At 40.8% G+C, this 24,115-nt stretch overlaps 1 protein-coding gene and 1 long non-coding RNA gene across 3 annotated transcripts in view; one reads left to right on the top strand and one right to left on the bottom strand.

The window, feature by feature from the left end:
• Positions 1-24,115, bottom strand: part of PRKN (parkin RBR E3 ubiquitin protein ligase) — a 1,373,216-nt gene that overhangs the window by 202,443 nt on the left and 1,146,658 nt on the right. For both annotated transcript variants that reach the window (XM_015137330.3, XM_015137331.3), the window contains exon 8: positions 17,828-17,889. In XM_015137330.3, the coding sequence (XP_014992816.3) occupies positions 17,828-17,889 (62 nt within the window). The remainder of the gene's footprint in view (positions 1-17,827; positions 17,890-24,115) is intronic.
• Positions 668-15,878, top strand: LOC114677762 (uncharacterized). Its single transcript, XR_003729210.2, has 3 exons — positions 668-782; positions 1,243-1,369; positions 9,191-15,878. It is a non-coding gene; the product is annotated as an uncharacterized LOC114677762 (long non-coding RNA).

Genomic DNA, 24,115 nt, shown 5'->3' with positions numbered 1-24,115 from the left:
TCTGTTTGTAATATAAACTCAGATCAAGTCAAATAGGTTTGCTCAAATATTAATCAAATAATGCAACATTTATTGAGAGCCTACCACATTCCAGGCTCTACCGAGGTGCTGGGGATACAGCAGTGAATTAACAGACTTCTCCACCTTCATCCACAGCACTGTAACAGTCAATACTGAGAGGTCAGAATGTCTACTGTTTCCAATGGTGCTAAGTGAGGAAGAGAATAATCAACAGGGAAGAGGAAGATTCCAAAGAAGGTGGAGATCTCAATCTTAAAGAGGTGATTAGAGAGTGCCTTACAAAGCATGTGCCTTTAAGCAAATGTCTGAAGATTAGAAATGCAAGTCACATGGATTCCTGGGGGAATAAGCATTCTGGACAAGCAGATAACACTGTAAGGGGACAGAGCCCCAGTGTGCTGATGTGGTTGGCTGTTCAGGGTACAGCGAGGTGGGCAGTGGGGTGGAGGCAGAGTGAACAACGAGGGAAAAAACAGAAGGTGAAGTTGGAGAGTTCAGGAGGATCTAGAATGTGTAGTTCCCTGACAGCTGCTTTCAGAACCCTGGCTGTTATTCTGGAAGATACCAGAACCACTGCAGAAGTCTGAGCTGAGGTATGACGTAATTTGACTGGTATTTTAAAGACATCCACCTGGCTGCTATGTTCAGAATGCCCTCTGGAGGGCCAGAGTGTGGGCAGGAAGCAGAGAAGCCCGCAGGAGCTTATGTCAACATCTATGCAAGAGATGGCACTGGCTCGACCCGGGAAGGTAGTGCTGGAGGTAGGATCAGCGTTTGAATTCTGGGTATAAATTAAAGGGAGAAATTGCAGAATATCCAGTCAGGATGGATGGATGGTGTGAGAAAAAAAGAGGAGTCAAATATGACTGTGGTGTATTTCCCTGTTTCCTGAGAAGACAGGAGGCAGGTGGGGGGTGGGGACAACTGTGGAAGAAGAAAGGGGTATGTGTGTGCGTGTGTGTATGTGTGTGTGCGTGTGTGTATGTGTGTGTATGTATGTGTATGTATGTGTGTGTGTGTTTGTAGGGAGTTGAGGCATGAAATCATTATTTCTACTGTGCTCATGTTCAGTTTGATAAGCTATTACACAGCAATGTTAAAATTTCCAGTAGCTAATTGAATAAATAAGTGTAGTTTAGGGGAAAGGCATGGGTCCTAAATACAAATTTTGAAGTCATTAGCATGAGCCTCTAATCCATTTTCTCATTCTTCTGTCCCCAGGAAAGAAGGAAAACGATGACCTGGCCTCCTTGTAAACATGTGAATGGCATACACATACAGCACATTTACTAGAAAAGAGGTCTAAGAGTTTGGATGGCAAATGAATGAGAATCTCTGAATTTATGGGGTAAGGCTCTCTAGACAGTGTCATAAGCTGTGCAATTATCAGAGGATACAATGACGATATTTCATCAAGTAATGAACGATGAGACAGTTTATGTAATTGAGAGATTGCATGTGAGTGATGGCTGCATAGATTTCTTAGAGGCTTCACACATAAACCTTGCCTAGAGCACAGCCCCAAATGCCAACGAAGGACCTGAGGAGGCAACCTGAATGCCCCCAGGTCCTGCCTGAGTCTCAGGATTACCTGCATCCTTGAAATTATTCGTAAAGCTCAACACTAGGTTTGATCTATGACACTCTGACCGTGTTATGAGGTTAGATGTGATTATCCAACCTCTGCAGGGAAGGTGAGAAAACACCAGCAAAGGAGACTGAGGAGCAGCAGCCTATGAGGCAGGTGAAAACTGAGGACTCAGGTGTCCTGAAAGCCAAGGGATCATATCTCAAGAAGGCTGCCACGATGAGCTGTGGTTGGAGTTGGGTGTGTGGCTGCCACTGCGGTCTTGACAAGAATCATTTAGTGGAGTCATGGAGCCAAAAGCCTTCGGAGTGGAGTCCAGAAAGACTTGGAGGAGAGAAATTCAAAGAAGTGAGAATGGACACTTTTTTAAAGGAGTTTGCCTGAAAAAGGGAGCAGGGATGGGGTGACCATTGGATAGGACTCTGGGGTTGTAAAGGATTTTTGAAAATGGAGAAACAATGATATGATACTATGCTGAAGGCAGGACTGAGATGAGAAGCACAGATGGACAGTTTAGGCCAGAGAAAGAGCTCTGTCCTTGAGTAGGTTGGAGGGGGGGATCTAAAGGATGTGTGGAGGGTTGGCCTTCAGAGGGAAGGCAGACATCCTTAGGTAAAGGAGGCCCGGCTGAGAGCTTAGGCCTAGGTGCAGACAGGCAGAGGGGGTACTGGGATTTGAGGAAGAAGAAAGGTATGAGTGACGAAGGAAGGGGAGGGCGGAGGCAGTTGGTATCACTGCTGGGCGGCACCCAGGCCCCCTGAGGTCAGAGATGATGAATTTAAAGGAAAACTCATGAGCAGAGTCTTCTGTTTCTCTGCACACACACTGAGCTGCAAAGACAAAGTAGAAAGAATGCTGGGTTTAAGTTTGGTTGGAGTTTTGCTGGAATTGTAAAAGGAAGCAGGACATCTCTCAATCACCTCCCGCATATGACTGTGAATGATGTCACGGTGATCCGCCAAGCCCCTCTCCCTCAGCTCTATTCACCTTCCACATACGACTGTGAATGATGTCACAGTGATCCGCCAAGCCCCTCTCCCTCAGCTCTATTCACCTTCCACATACGACTGTGAATGATGTCACAGTGATCCGCCAAGCCCCTCTCTCTCAGCTGTATTCACCTTCCACATACGACTGTGAATGATCTCACAGTGATCCGCCAAGCCCCTCTCCCTCAGCTCTATTCACCTTCCACATACGACTGTGAATGATCTCATTTCCGCCAAGCCCCTCTCTCTCAGCTCTATTCACCTTCCACATATGACTGTGAATGATCTCAGTTTCCGCCAAGCCCCTCTCCCTCAGCTCTGCACCACTGAACTGCTCAACCTACTTTTTTGTCTTGACCTGTCCAAATCCTTCCACATTGAAAAACAAACAAACAAACAAACAACAAACAAACAACCCCACACTTTTGATTGTAAGTATCACATAGAATAAGCTTAATACATTATAAAGTGACCAACTTTTTAAACACTATCCAGGCCAAGACACAGAACTTTACCAGGGCCTCCTAAAGCCCTCCGTGTATCTATTCTCATCATAACACCTTCACCCCTTCCTAAAAGACACCATGGTTTTTGTTTGTCTGTTTTGTTTTCTTTTCTTTTTTTTGAGTTGGAGTCTTGCTCTGTCACCCAGGCTGGAGTGCAGTGGTGCAATCTCGGGTCACTGCAACCTCTGTCTCTTGGGTTCAAGCGATTCTCCTGCCCCAGCCTCCAGATAGCTGGGACTACAGGCACCCGACACCACACCTGGCTATTTTTTGTATTTTTGGTACAGACAGGTTTTCACTATGTTGGCCAGGATGGTCTCAATCTCCTGACCTCGTGATCTGCCCACCTCAGCCTCCCAAAGTTATAATCAACTTTCTTGTTTTTCTTTATCACTCAAGGTTCATTTCTAACACTACTTTTGTCTGTTTTAAAGATGTGTTGTTTAGTCCATCACCCTCCACTGTCTTTTTTCCTTGCAATTTATTTGTTGAAGAAAGCAGGACAGGTGAACTATAGAGTTTCCCAGTCTTCATTTTGCTGATTGTATCCAGTGTTGCAGTTTATAATGCACCTTGATAATTTGTTTCCTATGAATTGATAATTGGTCTATAGGCTTCATTTAATTCAGCTTCTTTCCTTCCTTCTTTCCTCTCTGCCTACCCCCTCTCTTTTCCTCCTTTTTTCCTTCCTACTTCACTCTCTTCCCTTCCTCCTTTTTCCCCCTCCCTCTATCCCTCTGTCCTCCTCTTTCTCCTCTTCCTTCTTCTTTCTCTCTGTAATATTACTTCATAGATGGTGTTTTGTACTTCTATCAGGAAGATTATAATGTCTTTCTCTCTTTTCAAAAAGTTGAGCAGCCATTAACATTCAGTAACTAGATTAATTTATTGGGATTGAAAAATGATATTTTAATTCAAACATTCCTTCATTTATTAGTTAGAATACTTCTACTTTTGGTTACCCGGTGATATTGTTTGAACAGGAAACGCAAGCTAAAATATTTGATTCTTCTTTTTCAATGAACATTTATAAACTCATAAACTTACACATATTATGTGTTAACTGTGTTTTAATCTAATGCAGTGATTTTTGTTCTTGAAGCACAACTATCTCATCCCTGGCCAATGGTAATCCTATCAAGTTGACTTTCCGTAACATGAACCTGACACCACTTAATACCTTCTCCACTATCTGCTATGGAAAATTACTCAGGTGCATCTTATACATTTCCTGCCCCAGACCAGGAATTGCCAGGTTTTAAAAGAAGCACTGCTTCTTAAAAATTTCAAGACCATAAACTGGGTGCTAGGTATGTTTAGTGGTCCTAAGTTAATCATTATTTCTAAGTCCTCTCAGTTCTTACTTTGAAGGAGAGGTATCTCAGAACTACAAGGTTTTTACTTAACATTTTCTATTTTACATCTGTTTCTCCCTTTCTTCCACACTGGTTCTCAAGAACACAGAAGATGACATAATTACAATATTCCATAATTGCTCATTTGCTTTTTCTCACATTACACAATTTCAGAATAACAAAACCATCACTGTGCCCACGATTTCTAAAAACTTCAAATATGTTTTCACATGCTCTACTCATTCTCCCACAAAATTTTTAAAATAATTGTAATGTATCCACTCTGCTAACATATGTGGCCATTTCAAGCTATGCTCTCTTTCTCTTAGCCTTCATGTTATTTTCTACACACACACACACACGCATGCAGGCACAACCATCAGTCCTTATGTTGATGGTTGATGTTTCCCCAGTAATTTTGATTGCTTGAATCTTGTTCTCTAGTAAATTCCTCAGCAAGAGTTCCTGGGAAATATATTCACTGAGTTCTTCCATAGTAACAGTTTATTTAGGGCTTTTATTCTTGATAATGAGTTTGGCTGAATAAAAAAATCTTTATATTACACATAGAAGGAATATATGGAATTACAGGTTCTTACATTGTACATATAAGGAATATACAATCCCGATATATTATACATACAGCGATTGTATATATATATATGTGTGTATATATTTTCTTGTATATATATTTCCCCCTTGAGTATCTGAAATCTCTTACTTCATGTTCTTCTGGCACAAAGTATTATGGATAAGCCTGAAAACACTGTTTTTTTTTCCCCTTTGTAAATTAATTGCCCTCTTTTGCCTAGATGCCCAAGGAATTTTTTTCATTTCTTTAGAATCCAGGAATTTTATTAGAATATATCTTGGTGCTGGTCATTTTTGCATCAATTTTCACAAGCATACTGTGTCAGGAAAGTTGTACTGAGTTTAGTTTTTAGTATTCACTTTGCTCTGTTGCTTTGATGTTTTTCTTATGTCATTCCTAGTATACATATATTGGATCTTCTTTACTTCACTTCTAATTCTAACAGCTTATCTCAAATCCCTTTTTAATTTTCTTATTTGTGTTTTTTAGAATTTTCTTCATTTTTCATTTTCTATTTCTTTTAAGACAATATCTATTATATGTATTTATGTAATTTCCTAATAACTTGGTTCATCTTGAAAAGGTTATTTCTGCTTTCCTCTGATTTGGGGCATTCTTCCACTGTTCATAAGGATGCTATTTTGTTCTTCATTCACTGCATCATTTTAATAACCTTGTATGGGACTGAACCTTGCTTCTTTTCTGTTAGAGTTTTACCTTGTTCCTCTGCTGTTGCTCAGTTTTACATGAAATTAGTTCTCCTGCAATTTTACAAAGACGTAGAATTCAGAAAAGCTGTGGACTTTTCTCTTCTGGTGTTTTGGGCAGTGTTCAAAAATATGGGGGCTTCCTTTCTGCAATCTTACAACTCTGTTATCCCATTTTTAACTGGACTTTTTCTTTCCTTTTTTTCTTTTCTATTCTGAGCAAATTTCTCCTCAGTGTGGGGCTTTGTCCTGAGAGGGGTCTTTGGCGGGGTAAATCTGGTGACTGCATGAGACCTAAAGTGCTCCAAGCCCTTTAAACCCTTATTACAGACTTTTGCACTCATTCCTCTATCCTTTTGTGCATCCACACACCCTGAGTTTGGCATAGTATCTTGTCAATAGTTTGTAGACAGTAAATAATTATAAATTAATAAAATCTAACTCCATTTAGTGACAATTAATTAAAGAATTCTAATAAGATAATCAATAGCAATGGAAATTAATAACAGTAACTCAAGATTATGTTACCTACATAATTATTTTAAATTAGTTGCTCTTAAGTAATTGACCATTTTCTCATTTGACAACAAATCACCTAGTCTATTTAATTTAGTTAGGTAATTTTATTATTATGACAATAGTTTTTATCTAGGAAGAAGTTAATCTATGGAGAAAGTCCAATAACAATTTAGAAATTCTTGTTGACTACATTCATAGTGGTCTCAAATGTTGATGGAATTTTAAAAATTATGTCCCCCTTTCCATTCATTAGCTAGGGAATTTATTAAAAATTATTGTATTTATTCTGTTTATGATAAACTCAAGAGCATTTGAGCACATAATTCCTTTTTCAAAGGAAGACAAATATTTTAACATATGTGCCTGGGAATTTCTGTTGATGAAAAAGTACACAACATACCTGAAATATGCCTACTGAAAGTATTAGTTTTCAAAATTAACATTGTGACATTTATAAGAAAACACTGACCTAGAAAAAAGAATGTGCTAGTATTTGTAGAAAGCTTAATATACTAAGGAAATAATTTAGTTATGTATTTATATATCATTAGCTAAGATCCTTACTTAGTTACCTTCAAGATACAATCTATAGTTTCTATAGATCCTTTTAACCATTTACTGGGACGAGGTTGAAAGTACATTAATGGAGAGTCGTGACAAACTAGCACTAAGTAATACAGAATACTGTACCTCAGTATAAAATATGTGTGATAATGGTAAAGGAACTAATAAATCTACCCCAAGTGGTGGAAAGGAATAAACACTGTTCCCTTGATATTCTTGTATTAGTTCCAAGGGCTTTTTAACTTATCAATATAGAATCGCATTTTATAAACAGCCTAACTTGGAGGAATGTGATTAATTTATAATGTGAACTGGGTTTATATAGAGTCCATCCTCAACTGAGCTCAAGAGTGGAAATTATCTAAAAAATCACTCATGCATGTTTTGTCTATGGAATGCACAGTGAGCGTCTGTGTGTGTGCAGATACGCTAATATTTACATGTCAAACTATATTGACAGTTTTAAGTTATTATTAAAAATAGTTTGCAAAATTCTAGATATGATTTCATAAAGTGAATAATCCACAGACAACTAAAATAATTTTGAATTGATTGTATAATAGTTGTGAAAATATTTGAAAATAAATATAAATATTCACAAAGAATACTACTCTGAACTCAAGGAAAACAATAAATGTTTTTCTCCTGTATTTTATCAGATTATAGCAAAAAATACATTTCATTAACATGCGTTATGTAGGTAGAATCTTGACTCACTGCTATACTTTCTATTTTATTTCTTTGGGGAGGAAATTATTCAGTCTTTATGTGTATGCTCATGGATTCTATTAAGAACAAAACTATTCATTTTAAAGCATAAAATTCATAGAAGTTTCAATAAACTCATGTTTTAGGAATTTCAATCATGGGTCATGGGAGACTATAATGAAATAGATATTGTATTTTGTTGGTCTGCAGGCAGTTAAGAGACCTGCATTTGGGTAGAAAAGTGTTCTATAATGAAGGAATGGTTGCAAGTTCAAGCCCCAGAGGGGCCAGTGAACTTCCCCTTTCTTGCTGACTGTTGGCTGCATGTTAAGTACATTAAAGGCACATGGGTGGTCACCTGAGAAGTGTGGTTATGGGGGAACCAAGTGTAAACATCCCTCACCATCGAAACACCATCCAAAAGGCCTCTCCTTTGTAGGAGGGGAGAGGCTGCTTCACTAGGATGCTTAATTTGCATGTTTTCATAGGAAAAGAAAATCTAATTTTAAAATCTGCAAGAAATGTGAAGTACAGGGATCCTAGGTAAAACTCAAGCCTGAGAGAAATGGCAAATGTTCTGTCAAAATGAGTCAATGCTTGCCAGCCATCCGGGAGCTGTGTGGCCCCCTTTGAGGTCCTCCAAGCTAAGGAGGTTGATTTTGTGCTGTCATGGTGTTTCCCAGAGTATCCTTTTGGGGGCACTCAGGTACAGCTCTCGGGTCTCCTTTGCTTCCCCACACCACTCCATAAATTCTAGCTTTTGTTACATCTCAGCCAAAAGCACTTCCGGGACTCCCTCCACGGGCTTTTCCCTCAATCCCTCCTAGAGCAGAGGGGTCCTGATCAGGCTTCTGTTCACTGAGCTACTGCTGTGTACCAAACCACAGCACTGACACTTTGCTGCTCGGTAAATTCTCTGTCCACTCTGTGAAGTGATGGATGTGGCCCTGGACGCCACAAAGAACTGCCATCTTTTGCTGACATTCACACAGGCAGGAAACCCACAGTGCTGCATTAGAACTAAGGCTGAAACTTTCAAGACCACGCTTTCCACAATACCCAGCTGCCTCTGTCTCTTATTCCCTTTTACTGAAAAAAATTCAGTCAGGTGCAGTGACTCATGCCTGTAATCTCAGCATTTTGGGAGGCTGAGGTGGGAGGATTGTTTGAGACCAGGAGTTTGAGGCCAGCCTAGGCAACATAGCAAGATCCCATTTCTACAAAAAATTAAAAAAAAAAAATTACCTGGGCATGGTGGCATGTACCTGTAGTCCCAGCTACTCAGGAGGCTGAGGCGAGAGAATCATTTGCACCCAGAATTTCAAGGCTTCATGAGCTGTGATCACACCACTGCACTCTAGCTTGGACTAACAGAGAGAGAATTTCTCAAGAAAAATAAAATAAAATTCAGTTAACCATTCCTCTGTCATCTTTTAGAAACTAATGAAAAATAGTTTCCTCTTTGGATGAAAAAAACTATAACATCATCATAGAGGAACATCAGCTTATGATTTAGCCATTTCTCCTTGCTACGTGGACAATGTCCTGTTTTCTATATGCATTAGAATTTTTTTTTCAAAAAAGAAGCACTCCTTAGATTGTCAGTAATCTTCATCTTCCTTTTTTTTTTTTCATTTGCAGGTAATTAGTTTGAGAGCATCTGTGACAGTCTAAGTGGTGGCCCCCATGGCACTGCTGTTTTTCTTCTCTATTCTGTTGCTAATAATGTTTTCTTCATCCCTGGACACCTGTCAGATACTGATGAAGTGAACTGGCTCAAGAAAGGGCTGGACCTTGTTAATTGCATAGAAAAAACTATCAAGATGGCTGAAATCAAATGCAAAGAGGCAACATTAAACAAGACCTAAAAAAATTAAAAAAAAAAACAATAAACAAACAAACAAAAAAACAAGCAACAGACCATATCTGGAAGTACAATTTATGATTTTTTTTCAGGTATTTCAGGTAATCCAATGCCAAAAAGCATCTTATCTTCTAGTGGTTGGGGAATCTTCTGGAAAAGAGATCCAAACCAACTGGCTTCCTTGTCCCCTCTCCATGTGTGACACAGAGCAGCACCCACTGGAAGGGAAGGACTACAAACGCTGTTTTCCTCACAAGAGTTCCTACAGTTGATGTGACTTCAGAGACTCCTGTAGACTATGGAAACAGGGTGGCAAAGCACCCTGTCCTGATGGAGTCCACTGCAGAAAGCAGGGTTGTCTGTGGCTGTAAATTATTTCACTCTTTGCTCTTGTCCCAGAGAAACAGCTTTAGGTAGCACCTAAATCTGCAAATCCAAGAGCCTTGTCCCTCGGATAAAGAGCTTTGCCTCTGTCTTCCTTGAAAGGAGCTGGGGCACAAGTCACTGCCACCATCCTCCTTCCTGGCTCCCTGGGTTTTTTCTTTCCCTGAATTCAGTATTTTCCCCTCTCTTCCTTCTGCTCATCCTCTAGAAGCTCTTTGTCCAGTCCTGAAGCAACTGCGATGGTTTCTAGGTGATTCTGAGGGAAGGGTGACACGTCATTTGTCTGGAAGTTTTGTGTAAGGCTATGGGTGGGGCAGTGAAATGGGTTAGCTCCACTGAGCATTTAATGACCCAATTAGAACTTGGATGACCCAAAATATTTTTAAAAATCATCTGGATTGTATTAGATGGCTTCATATTTATAACTATCTAAAATGGACAAGCCCCTAACACTGAGGAGGCCTTTTGGGGTGAAGACCGAGAAGCTGCCTTAATGCCAAGGCACGCCTGAGCACAGGTGAGAACAGCCAGGTGCTCTGGATGTCCACCTACGTCCCTCCAAAGATCATCACAATGCATCCCTCATGCCCCACCTCATCAGTTCAGAGGCTCAAGCTGCCCATCATTCTTATCACCCAAACTCTCAGTCCCACATGGGTCCATACGTTTCCTAGTATCAGCCAATTTCCATGCTTCCCTCTCTCCTAAGCCCTTTTTCTGTGTCCCCTGAAATTCCTGTTCATGATAAACTAACTCCCCTGTATAATCAGCCTTTTGAAAGGTTTCCCTGTCCACACTGACTTAACTGAAACTGATCCGTCTCCTTTGCAACCTTTTCAAGTGAAGACTGCTTTTCATTTCATGTTCATATCCTTCAAGGCCAGAGGTGAAGCTGGTTGTCCCCTGGCTCCTTAATGACACCCCTAAATGCTTGGGTTCCTCTCCCTTGCAAAACCCACCACTCCTTTGAGACCCATGCTTCACCCTCACCTCCTCACTGCTGCCCCCGATCTCCTGGATGCAGCCCCTCATTCTTGAGAGGCTGCAGCTTCAGGCTGTTCTCACCTTTCCTCCAATTCTTGTCATTATTCTGGGGACTTGCACTCCTTTATGAATAAGCCACCATCAATCTATTCTTTCTGTTTTACCTTCTCATCCTGCTGACCTTTTTTTCATCCTTCTATTCTCAGGATCCAGGCCCTGTCATCCTGAGAAATTGTACCACCTCTGAAATCCTAATTCCAAATATGTCTCTTTCCAATGATCATCTCTTATCTTTCTAAATCTCTTGCTAAGGTATGAACATTGTTTAAACTCTTCAACTTCATCAAGACCTCTAATTAAATGGCCCCACATTTCCTCTCCAGCATGGGCCTCTCCAAGCCCACCTTCCTTCCTGGTCTGACAGCTTCTGTCATCCACCACCAGAAGCATTGCCTGGAAAACACAGATCTCCATGGTCCTTTTTATCTGAAGGCAAAATCCCAGGTCTGGAAAACGTCACCTTCACCTTCCCTGGGCGTGCACCCCTGCAGCTGAACACAATGGCACGATGGCTTTCTCTTAAATAACTGACCACAAACTTCAAATGGGCATTTACAACTTCCTCAAGATTGTATTGTGTTTCTCTAGTGACATGTTTTCTCTTCTTTCTTCCCCTCAACCCTCCAAAAGCAGGGGGTGAAATAAAAAAGATGAAATGAGGATAGTTACAAAAGATAGGAGATAGAAGTTCTTAAATAGCAAGGGTAAGAAATATTTTTATAAATTTTGGCAATAGTTATGATAATTAGTAGAATTAAGATAAGAAGTGAAATAGTTATAGAAGAGAATGAATTTATTACTTTCATTTGGAGTTGCACCAATTTTTTGGTTCCTCAGACCAATGCAGGTAGGGCCTACCTCTCTCCAGCCGTCCACACTTTATATTTCACTGAGTAGAGAGGAATCATGGCTGATGTCCTGACGTGCTCAACAGATGTTTCCTAAGCATATTCCAAGTGTCAAGTACTCTTCTATGTGGAAGACACAGCAGTGAAAAATGACATCTGCCTTCATGGAGCCATCATATTCCATCTCTCCTTTTTGCATCCCTGCAACTACGAACACACCTGCACCTGCACTTACCCTCTCCAGCCCTGCTCACAACACAAAAAGTGGCCTGCCTCCTGTTAGGGGCCGACTCCTCCCTCTGTGCTGGATCTGAGCCCTTCTTGCCTTCCAAAGTACTTCCCTTCTTCAGTTCTCGGATCTCTCTCTCAAATCACCAGGTAATTCATCTCTACGGAATCCTTCCTGTGAGTGTAAAACAAGTTCTGGCCCTTCAATCTTTAAAGAATGGTCTTGTGGTTGCTGCATTTCTCTCTCTTCATAGCAAACCCTCTAGAAGTAATTATCCTCCCCTTCTGTTCACCCTTCTTCCCATAAAACTATGGCTCCTGTCTTTACGCATCCCCCAAAACTGCTCATTATGGTCATTTGTGATTTTTGCCACGATGCCACAGGTGAAGGACGCTCCCTGGCTTCATCTTCTGCAACCTCTCAGTAGCATTCAACACAAATCACCATTCCTCCTCTGGAAGGCCCACCTTCTTGGCTTCCCCAATTCCATAAATCGCCATTCTCCTCTGGAGGACCCACCTTCTCGGCTTCTTCAACACCACAATCGCCATTCCTCCTCCGGAAGGCCCGCCTTCTCACCTTCTCGGCTTCTTCAATACCATATGGCCCTGGATTGTCTTCTACTTTTCTTGAAGTTCCTTCTTGGTCTCCTTTGCTGTTGCTACTCTTTACCCAATTTCCAAACGTTGGTGTTCCTTAGGGTTCATCCAATCATGGTCCCTCCTTTCTTGGCTTCTCCTGAGAATCCCCATGGATGTTAAATATCCTCTACATGCTGGTAATTCCAAAGTTATCTCTCCGTCTCGGACCTCAGGTCTCACTGTCCTCCAAGCTCCCACTCACACATCCAAGTCCCAACTTATCTCCTTCTCCATGCTTCAGGCATAGCAAATGTGTTCAGAATTGAAGCTCACATCCCATGCCTCTGATCTCACCTGCCCCATTTTGCTCATCTCAGTCCAATAGAACTTTCAAATTCCTTCCTTTCCCTGGCCTACAGCCAGTCAGTCTCCAAGTCCTTGAATTCTCCCTCTCAAGATTCACTTCTTTTTGTCTCTGCTGCCAACTGTCTTAATCCAGAGCCTCTCCATATTGCAACAAGACTGACATACTCAAAATGTAATTTGGATAATTCTAGCCCCTTGCTTAAACCTTCAAGGATTTTCCACTGAACTCATAACAAACCCATATGCTTAACCCTGGCATCCATGGTCCAGGTGGCCTTCATCTTTTGGTACTGTCCCTCCTGCTTACTATTTTCCAGCCACCTTGGTTGAATTTAGTGTCTTGAATAAAGCAAGCTCTTCACCTCCTTGGGGGCACTGGATGTGTGCTTTCCTCTGCTTGGGATGCTCTTCTGCCCACTCCCATAATGCTAGCTCCTTCAATAGCTGGTGTCACCTCAACACTTAGTCTCAGGGCTTCTCAACCACCCCTCATCTAAAGTAGGTGACATCCCTATTTGTTTCTATCCTAGCATCTATTATGATCAGTAACTGTGACTTCCTCGTTTACTATTTTATCCGACACTAGCACAATACTAGTACAAGAAGGTATTCAATACATTTTTGTTGAATGAGTAAAGGTTATTTCCATAAAATTTTGGTGATTAAACCTAAGGTGGAGGAAGCTGGTATAAATGGAGGTACTTCTCAAATGCAATTGGTCCAAAGGCCCTGCAAACCTATGGACTCCAGACATCACATCTGATTTCTGTAGGGCTCACCTAGAACTGCAGACTGACTTTAGTTTCCTATAATGTGATAATGTCTTTGCCAAATAATTTGGACTAGGGGGAAGGAATGTTGAAAGGTGCTATATGAATATGAATTGTGAACACAAATCAGAGAAGAGGCTAAGAAGCTAATATAAATGTATTATTTTAAGGAGTTTATTTTTGTTTCGGGAAGGCAATGACATATAGTGTTTAATTTTTAATCCAAATCTAAAAAATCAAGATACCTACTAAAGATCAATGAAAACAGAAAGGAACCACATACAAAGAAATTAGAGGGCTGCTGTGGGTCTCTGCCATCTGACAATGAATTAGTAATTAACCAGCATCTTTTTAGGTTTTATCAACTCATTTTCTAAGTGAGTATTATACTTATTTTACTGTCTATTTTGTTGCCACGCTGGAAAGCTGATTGTGAACAGCGTTTGAAATCAGAGAAGCTTTAGTATAGCACTTAATATTTGAAACTTACTTGGCATCCTATTTATTTACAAATATTCTAAGAGATGATTGAGCTTCACTCTCCCTTGTCTACAGAAAGCTAAGTTAGAGAGACAAAAATGATTTGTCCAAGAATGCTTGTAACAGACATTAATATAAACATTTTATTTGATCAAGTGATGTCAGTTGCCTCAAGCATCCAGTGAGATACCAAGAGTTTCACCAGCTCCTGGAGCAGCTGCCCCCACTGCTGGCAGGAATGCTGGGGACAAGAGCTCTCTGCTTCCTCTCGGGAGACTCATTGCCACCATCTGCCTAGAGGCCAGTAGGTCTTGTCATGAATAATCAGAATATAAATGTTCCTGACTGAGATGCCCTGTTCATGTCAGTCACCAAAGAATGTCTGACTCCTGTGCCATCTCTCCAGGCTGAGCCCCAAGCTCCACATCCACTCTGTGTATCCTTTTTCCTACCACATATTCCAGCTGCCCCAAACCCTGAGACCCTTCCCCCGTGCTTGGGGGACTCACGGACAATCAGCAGTAACTGCCCCGTAACTGCAATCTGCTTTCTCAATGTTGTTCTTACATTCTTCCCTAACTGAAACAGGCTCGTACCCGAGGACACTACTTTGCCTGCAGCACCCTCAAATGTTTTTGCGACTGCACTCCCAGTACCACAAAGCATTGCTCTATAGCGTTGTAAGGAAAACATTTTCCCTTCCTCCTTTTAAAGCCCTCCAACTTTCCATTTAAACCTATCAGCCTACACCATGCACTATTTCCCCTTCTGCAGTCAGCTACTGACATCCACTTCTCTCTCTCTCTCATTTCCCAAATCTTCAGTTTGCAATTCTGGAAGATCTCAGTGGGCACATGGGTGGTACTCCCAACTTTCTGACTTCCCAATTCCATGACCTCAACTCCTCTCGTCACCTTGTCCTCCATCTGAAATCAGACACACAGCCTCCCTAGGCATCCTCTGACCTTGTCGGTGCTGACTATGCAGCTCCTCCACAAACTCAATGTGAAGTCTTTCATCCTTTGGCCGATGCCTGTTAGTCCAGTTCAACCCTTCTAGTACTCAAATCCTGAAAATTCTTCGAGCCACTGGTGTCTGTAACAAATTTTCCCTGTCCTCTCTCTCATCTGGCTTCTCTGTTTGCCCAGCTGAAATTTCATGGTCAGTCATGATCACTCCCTTAGATTCACCCTCAGCTTACTCTGTTGTTGTAACACTCTAAGATGAGATCCACCCTCAGCTTCTAAGCCTCCCTCTTGTTTTTGTTACATTTCGATGGCAAAACTTCAATGCCAGTGCCTTTTCTGCGTCTGTGCCTACACAGATGAGTGTGTCAGAAAAACATCCGGGGGATTGACCTCATTCCAAATTCAACCATTTCGCAGGTTTATTCCCTCCGCACCCTCCTAAATGACAATTTCATTATCCTCTCCTGACATGGTTTCGCCATGTCCCCACCCAAATTCTCATCTCAAATTGTAATCCCCATAATCTCCAAGTGTCAAGGGCGGGACCAAGGGTGGAAGTGATTGAATCATGGGAGTGATTCCCCCATGATGTTCTCATGATAGTGAATGAGTTCTCATGAGATCTGATGGTTGTAACAACTGACTGGCATTTCTCCTGCTTGCACTTTTCCCTCCTGCAGCCTTGTGAAGAAGGTACCTTGCTTCCCCTTTGCCTTCCGCCATGATGGTAAGTTTCCTGAGGCCTCCCCAGTCATGTGGAACTGTGAGTCAATTAAACCTCTTTCCTTTGTAAGTTACCCAGTCTCGGGTATTTACTTATAGCAATGTGAGACCAGACTAATACATCTCCTTTCCCTGTAAAACTCTTCCCCCATCTTTACTCTCAGCTGATGACCTAGCTTCCTGTTTCACCAAGAAAAGAGAAACAATCAGCAGAGCTCTTACAGAAGGTTTACCATCAAATCCAATGCTCATATGTCTGTGCCTGCATATTCTGCACCCCCTACTGTTACCAGGTGGAACTGGCCACTCTTTTGTCCAAGCCCATGCCTACATCTTACATCTGAGGAGATGATTACTGTTGGCTTCTTTCCTTACTAATTACCCACTGACTCTAAACAAAAATGGAAACAATCTGCAAACATTGGTACAAGTTCGAAGAGAAGGCTCCATTATCTGAGCAGAAATGTCAGGGTAACAACCAGTGATTCTTGCTTTAAGAAGTCTTAGGCTTTTACTGGAAAATGGCTGTGAGATCCAGGTGTCTTCATAAGTAGTTATGTTTGGGAGAGTCAGTTATCAACTTTTTTTTTTTTTTTTTTTTTAGTTATCAACTTTTACCTGCAATATGCGATAACTGATTTCGCTTGTATTTAAATACACATTTATGCCTGCTATTCTGGAAACTCACAATATAAAAAAATGAAGGGGGTGTACTGTAATTCTCTAACTCCAGGATGTGGAAGTGATTCCAGTTTCTTATCCTCTCCTAACTAATCCTTTTGTTTTTATTCTCATATTGGAAATGGGCAGTTTTACTTTGCCACATATATACAGCAATCAAAAACACACAAACCAAAAACTCATTGATGAAAGTGAGCTGCCACATCTCTATTTGCATATTTCCTGGTCAAAGTTGGCAGAGACGATCTTTAGGAGTAAAAATAAATAACACTGGACTGGGCGCGTTGGCTCATGCCTGTAATCCCAGCACTTTGGGAGGCTGATGCAGGTGGATCATGAGGTCAAGAGACTGAAACCATCCTGGCTAACATAGTGAAACCTTGTCTCTACTAAAAATACAAAAAAAATTAGCCAGGTGTGGTGGCAGGTGCCTGTAGTCCCAGCTACTCAGGAGGCTGAGGCAGGAGAATGGCCTGAACCCGGGAGGCGGAGCTTGCAGTGAGCTAAGATCGTGCCACTGCACTCCAGCCTGGATGACAGAGCAGGACTCCGTCTCAAAAAAATCAATCAATCAAATAAAATAAATAACACTGGAAATTAGGTCAACCAACCTTTTGCCAACTCTTTAGTGTATTTTAAGGATAACTTGACACCTAGATTTAACATACTAATACAGAGTTCGTAGTTCCATATAGGGATCAAGAAATGTATTTTTAAGCAGTCCAAACTATATATGTGTGTACATATATATAATATTTAGCACCCTGAATTATTTACTTAGCACATCTATTTAAATTATGACATGCCTCACTGAGCACAACACAGCATTTAAATAATCCACTTTCAGTGGCCATCCTTTATGTAGATGTCACACGTTCATACCCGTGTACAAAGAGGCTGCCATGAAATACAGATAACAAACACACAATACAAAAATCTGGTAAAAAAAAAAAAAAAAAAGAAAAGAAAGAAAGAAAAAAGCTCACACATTCACCCACAGACAGCAACTCAGCAATGTCTGTGACCATCAATCCCTCAGGCATAATTCATCTCTGCATGTATTTGTTTGCTCGTCTGCCACGATGCAGTGCCTGCTTCCTGCTGGAGTCTTGAGATGAAACACACTGGCAGATAGCAGATGTAGCAATTAATAACCTGTCAGGTCTGATGGATAGAAGAGGAAAAAAGTGTCCTCACACATATCTCCACCATGGTTTTCTTCCCCATTTCAGGGCGCCCAGGGTCAGGAGACATACTCGGCCTCCCTGGGGAGCCCAAACTGTCTCATTAGCGTCTATCTTTCATGGCAGTCTGATGCAGCCTTTGAGATGCTCACTCACCTGCTCTTCTCCCAGAATCCTGAAGTGATGGAGCTCTTTAATCAAGGAGTTGGGACAGCCAGCTGTTGGAAAGAAGAATTAATCACAAAAATGTCATTTTCACTCTGTGTAGTTATATGTTCTTACATACAGTTATGACTATCAACCGCCAGTGTTGCCTTTTGAGAGGACACAGATGTGTACCTGAAAAACACACATCTAACCAACCACAAAAAAAGCCAAACCCTCAAAATAGCTATGGCCACTGCCTGGCCTCCAACCGCACCTCTTTAGAAAACAGTTGCCTGTGACTCTAGCCAGGCCTTCTCTCCCCTCTGATTGTGATCTGGCCTTAGGATATCATGCCACTCTGGTTCTTAGAAACGTGTCCAGCATGTCACTGGTTCCTCACATACAGCCAGGATTCCATGGGGCCAGAGTGGGGGAGTTGGTGACCACAGGCTCTGACTTATTCATCATGTCCTGTTTGCTCACCCTTAAGGCCAGGGGCCTGCTCATGGAGAGGTAAGAGCAAAGATAGGGTAGCAGGACATCCATTCTTTGGAGGGCTCAGCTGGGGGTTAGTACCTTGCCTGGTTTTGTCAAGAGGCGTTGTGAAGACCTATTAGGTCCTGTGTTTCAGTTTGGAAAGGCCATCTTACAGAAGGACCAAGAGACAAGGACCAAGAGAGAAGGCCCCAGCAATTCTGGTGCCCATCACTTTCTCGTTCCACTCAATCAATCCAAGCCCCTTCAAACTTTCACATTTTCCTTCTTCAGTTATAAAATTAAGTAAGTAAATAGGTTAAATAAATAAATGAATATATATATATGTATATGTGTGCATTTGTGTATATATATACACACACATATACACACATACACACATATACACATGGAATTAAAATACATGTACAAAATATAATTATATATTTAATGTATAGCTATGAGTTATATATTTTTACATAACTCATATAAAAATTATATATGTAAATATATAATTTTATATAATTATATAATTAATATAAATATTGGCCTATATATATATTTATATATAATAATATAACATATATAATATAATACATATTCCATGTAAATTAAAATACAGTTGACCCTGGAACAACATGGGCTTGAACTTTGTGGGTCCACTTATATACAGATTTTTCTTCTGCCTCTGCTACCCCTGAGACAGCAGGACCAACCCTTCCCCCCGCTCCTCCTCCTCAGCCACCAGCTGTGAAGACAATGAAGATGAAAACCTTTATGATGATCCACTGTCACTTAATGGGTAGTTAATACATTTTTCTCTTCCTTAGGATTTTTCTTACTAACATTTTCCTTTCTCTATCTTACTTTAAGAATACAGTATATAATACATATAACCTATAGAATATGTGTTCATAGACTATTGATGTTATAGGCAGGGCTTCTAGTCAATAGCAGGCTATTAGTAGTTAAGTTTTGGGGGAGTCAAAAGCTCCACATAGTTTTTTGACTTCAGGGATGTTGGTGTTCCTAAGCCTCACATTGTTCAAGACTCAAATGTATAGATATATACAATTTAGGCCAGTATATGCTTAATATCATTTAAAATGTGTTGCATCCCTGTCTTTTCAATAGAACTATTCCTCAATATTAGGTTGTAGTCATTTATACTATTGTTTTTTTGAGTCAGGGTCTTACTCCAGGCTGGGATGCAGCGTGTAATCATGGTTCACTGCAGCCTTGATCTACTGGCTGAAGGTACCTCTTGCTTCAGCTTCCTGAGTAGCTGGGACTACAGGTGTGCGCACTACCAAGCCTGGCTAAGTTTGTTTTTTTTTTTTTTCCTAATTTTTGTAGAGATGGGATCTCACTATGCTGTCCAGGCTGGTCTCAAACTCCTGGGCTCAACTGATCCTCCCACTTCAGCCTCCCAAAGTGCTGGGATTATAGGCATGAGACACTGTAACTGGATCATTTATATTATTCTCTCTAGAAACAAAATTGATATAAAAATCTGTTTCTTTGAGATAAGACCTATGGATTACATAATCTATTGAACTTCCTATTCAGGAAACTGGATTGTATGCAGAACATATCAACTAAACGATGGGGCCATTTCTCATATTCCTCAGCATTGTGATGTGACAGTGGTCAGAAGCCCTGGGAGTGTTTGTCTGGGGGAGAGCAAGCTGAGGACTGAGAAAACCTGTATTCACACAGATGAAGGTGCTCACTGCAATAAAGATTAGATTTGTACATTGTTTCAGAGAGTAGGATTTAAACCAACAGAAAAAATTGGAATAAATTGTCTTATAAGATAGTAACTGCAGGTTTTCCAACACACACAAAATGGATACTTATGCAGGATATTTTAGAGAGGAATCCTTACTGGGTACGATGATGAATTTATGTGTCTACTTGACTGGGCTAAGGGGTGCCCAGATAGGTGATAACATGTTATTTCTGGGTATGTGTGTGAGACTGTTTCTGGGAGAGACTGGCATCCGAATCAGTGGACCAAGAAGATCTACTCTCAGCAATGTGGGCAGGCATCGTCCCATCCACTGAGGGCACTCAGGGCCTGCACAGAACAAGAAGGCAGAGAACGACGAATGCTCTTTCTCTTCTAGAGCCTCAAAGATCAGATTTCCTGGTTCTCAGGCCTTCTGACTGCAAGACATACATGACCCCCAAACCTGCCGCCCCTAGTTCTCAGGCCTTCAGACTCAGACTGAATTAGACCAAAAGCTTTCCTGGTTTTCCAGCTTACAGATGGCAGATTGCGGGACTGCTTGGCCGCCATAATTGTGTGAGCCGTTCCCCCAGTAAATGTCTTCCTGTCTCTTTCTCTCTATAGATCCTATAGACAGAAAGGTCCTGTTTCTTGGGAGAACCCTGACTAACACTGAGTTCATTCCAATTCCAAAATTCTATGGCCATGTAAAATGCTGGAACATAGTTTTAGCCTATATTATATAACATTTCATACTTTGAGAAAGTACTTCATAAATGTTTACTGAGTAGTACAAAAGATTATAAAAATGTGCATAAAATTTAAACACAAGTGTAAATAGGTGATCTACCAAGAAAATAAACAAAAATCCTGGCCAGGTGTGGTGGCTCACACCTGTAATCCCAGCACTTTGGGAGGTTGAGGTGGGAGGATCACGAGGTCAGGAGTTTGAGACCAGCCTGGCCAACATGGTAAAACGCCATTTCTCCTAAAAATACAAAATTTAGCCAGACGTGGTGGTGGGCACCTATAATCCCAGCTAGTTGGGAGGCTGAGGCAGGAGAATCACTTGAACCTGGGAGGTGGAGGTTGCAGTGGGGCAAGATTGTGCCACTGCACTCTAGCCTGGGCGACAAGAGCAAGACTCTGTCTAAATAAATAAATAAATAAATAAATAAATAAATAAATAACCCAAGGTGAATATTTTAGTGGAAAACATAATACGTTAGTTTCCACAGGCATGTCTGGTACTGTAGAGAAGGAAAACTAGATCCTTCAAGTGAGAAACAGATGCTTGAGCTTGAGTTGCTTCTCCAACTAGAGGCCATGGAGACCTGCAGGCTGGAGATTCTTTTTGAGAAGTTATTCATTTTGGTGTTGTTATTCTGATGATCACCTAAACAATAGTAAAAGTATATATTCTGGAGCATTGGATTGGCTTCAATTCAACCAAAAACTGCTATGAAATTCAGCCTCAAGTCAGTTCCTGTGCTTTCGATCTCTTTGGGAGCAAGTCATCGTAGCTTAGTTTGCTGAAATAAATGAGAAAGGAGTGGATAGAACGCAAGGGAGGCTTCCCCCACCAGTCACGTCCCATGGTCTGGGGCCGAATGTCGGAAGGGTAGAGTCACAGGAGAAGTGGTGGGGGAAGGGAGGCAGCCTGCAGCTCAGGGTCCCAGGCCTGCTGAGATGGAACGAATCTGGGCCAACCCCTCAGGGCTCTGTTTGGATCCCAAGCACTGCTTTAGTGTCGGTAAAATGATGGCCTCTGCCGTATTAAATTGATAGAGTCCATCAGAATATTTTGGTCTTGTACTTTCACTTATACTTAATTGATATGTTTTTATGTGGGCCTTCTAGTTGTATAAGCATAAAGTATTTATAGCTCAGTTTATATCTAGATGCATTTAAGCCATATTGTCTTAAAAATAATTTCATTCAACCTTGGGTGTTTTGGAGAATTTTTTGTTTCTTTACAAGTGGTCTTTTATGTCACTCAAACTTGAGAAAATGGCTTTGACTTATTTTAATCCTGGGTAAAATAAGAAACAATATTTTAAATTAGCTTATCTTCAGAATTCGTATTTTGGCCGTCTCCTAAGATACAAGCGAAAGGACTGATGTTGATGATAGCTCATATATAAACATTTTTCACAGAAGACTACATAATTACTTGAAACACCTGGTAGATTCAAAAAAACCACCAAACAAGACCAGACACAGCGTAGACTTAGATGAGAAGAGCTGGAAGGGGTCAAGATATTTAAGAAGACCGTGGACGGCTATCTGCAAACTGTGCTCATCACAGGAACATTAGTATAGGAAATGGCCAGATATAAACTCAGTGTGAAGATGGGGCTTAAAAATAACAAAACTAGAACTGCAAGACGGGCACACAGAATGCATTCGTGTAGGGAGACAGGAAAACGTTAGTGGAGGGGGTGGAGGTGGCAGGGAGTCAAAAATGAGCCTGACGAATAAAAACCACAGTACTACTTCTGGATTTGGAGCGACAGAGACCATGTCCAATCCTTCCATGCCCTTTAAGCATCACCTCCCTCACATATGGGTTCTTCTGCATTCATTTTTGGTAAATCTGCACTGACTCTTAATGACCACATATTATTTTATGTAATGAGTATTCCTTACGTAATACGTGAGTAAGTTCTCACATGATTTTTTCTCCTTTGGGTGCTTGATGGGTGAAACTGGTATGAAACTCACTACTTTTCAACTTTTGAGATTCAATCTTTCCTCATTGTGAAAAGTTAAAAAAATCACCTCCAGAACTCTGACCTCTTTATTGGATCTCAAAGATTCTCGGCAGCATCTCTGAGACTATAATGGAAGTGTTTGGACATCTACTGGCACTTAAAATATTTGTATATGCCATATTCTGTCCTCACTTTTCTTAAGCACAAGGTTCTCCTTAAATTGTTATTCTGTCCTTTCTAACATCTTTGCTCAAAAAAACAGAACACACAGAAATAGAGTAGTGTTTTTACCTATTGACACTGTGTTACCTTTCTTGATAAGAGCCTATTCTTTTCTATCTTTTCCCTCTTTTCTTGTCCTGGATTCCACTTTTAAAACCCATCCTGCTGTCCTTGGCAATTTAAAAGAGAATTTCACCTCGTTCCGGGCTATCCTCATGCCATGCTCACAGGTTTGTGTTCTTCTGTTGTGTTTTTCCTCCAGTTATTAAACCCCTCACTCATCTCTTGCCTGTGTTTTCTACAAATCTGAGCTCATTGGTGTTCAATGAAGCTTTTTGGTATTAAAAATGAATAAGCGAATTTGTTAAAAAGCATGTAAAGACAGGATTGAATTTTTTTTTTTTTTTTTTTAAAGACAACGTCGAAACCGGGCCTTTTATTTCAATTAGTATCTGTAATCAACATTTACTTTCATTCTGTTGCTATACCTTAAAGGTCATTTTATCATCTAACTGGGAAGCTCCTCAGTGAAAATGCGTCACAAAGTTGTGTAGCATTTCCACAAAGTCACTGACAGCTACTGAGAAAAAGCAACCCAAAACAAAACAAAACAAAACAAATACCTTTGAGAGATTAACTGAGCCACAATGTTTTCAGAAAGCTTTTGGTGAATTTCCTCAACAATCATGCAGTAAAGCAGGGAAAACTCATTTGGAAAATATATTCCATTGAGAAGCATTAAAAACCACATGAGTCTTCAATCACTATTTTTGCTTTTAATTTCCTTGCAAATCATCACAGGAGCAATTGTGATATCCTTTGGGTTCAATGGAAAATCGTGAGCACCCAGGCTTGGGATAGAAATGGAAATGGATTTCAGCTCTCTGATGTGCTCCCGGCACCGGCCATATGACGCAAATAATCTGCAATTTGCAGATTGCTGCTGTTTGGTGCGAAACGCTTTGAGAATTAATTTCTCTCTTGGCTATCACTTAGAATCCGTAATGTGGGCTTGACAATTACAGTAACCTTCTATTTCCCCCCTAAGTACAACTTAGAAAAGGAAACCGACTAACGATGAAATGGCATCAAAAATAAATGATGATTCAATGTGATCAAAGACAATGCAGCGAGACTGAACACTGACCTCTGAGC

Source organism: Macaca mulatta, chromosome 4 (assembly GCF_049350105.2).
Source record: "Macaca mulatta isolate MMU2019108-1 chromosome 4, T2T-MMU8v2.0, whole genome shotgun sequence".
Taxonomy (NCBI): Eukaryota; Metazoa; Chordata; class Mammalia; order Primates; family Cercopithecidae; genus Macaca; species Macaca mulatta.
The sequence above is the reverse complement of the archived record's forward strand: the minus strand, read 5'-3'. Positions and strand labels throughout refer to the sequence as shown.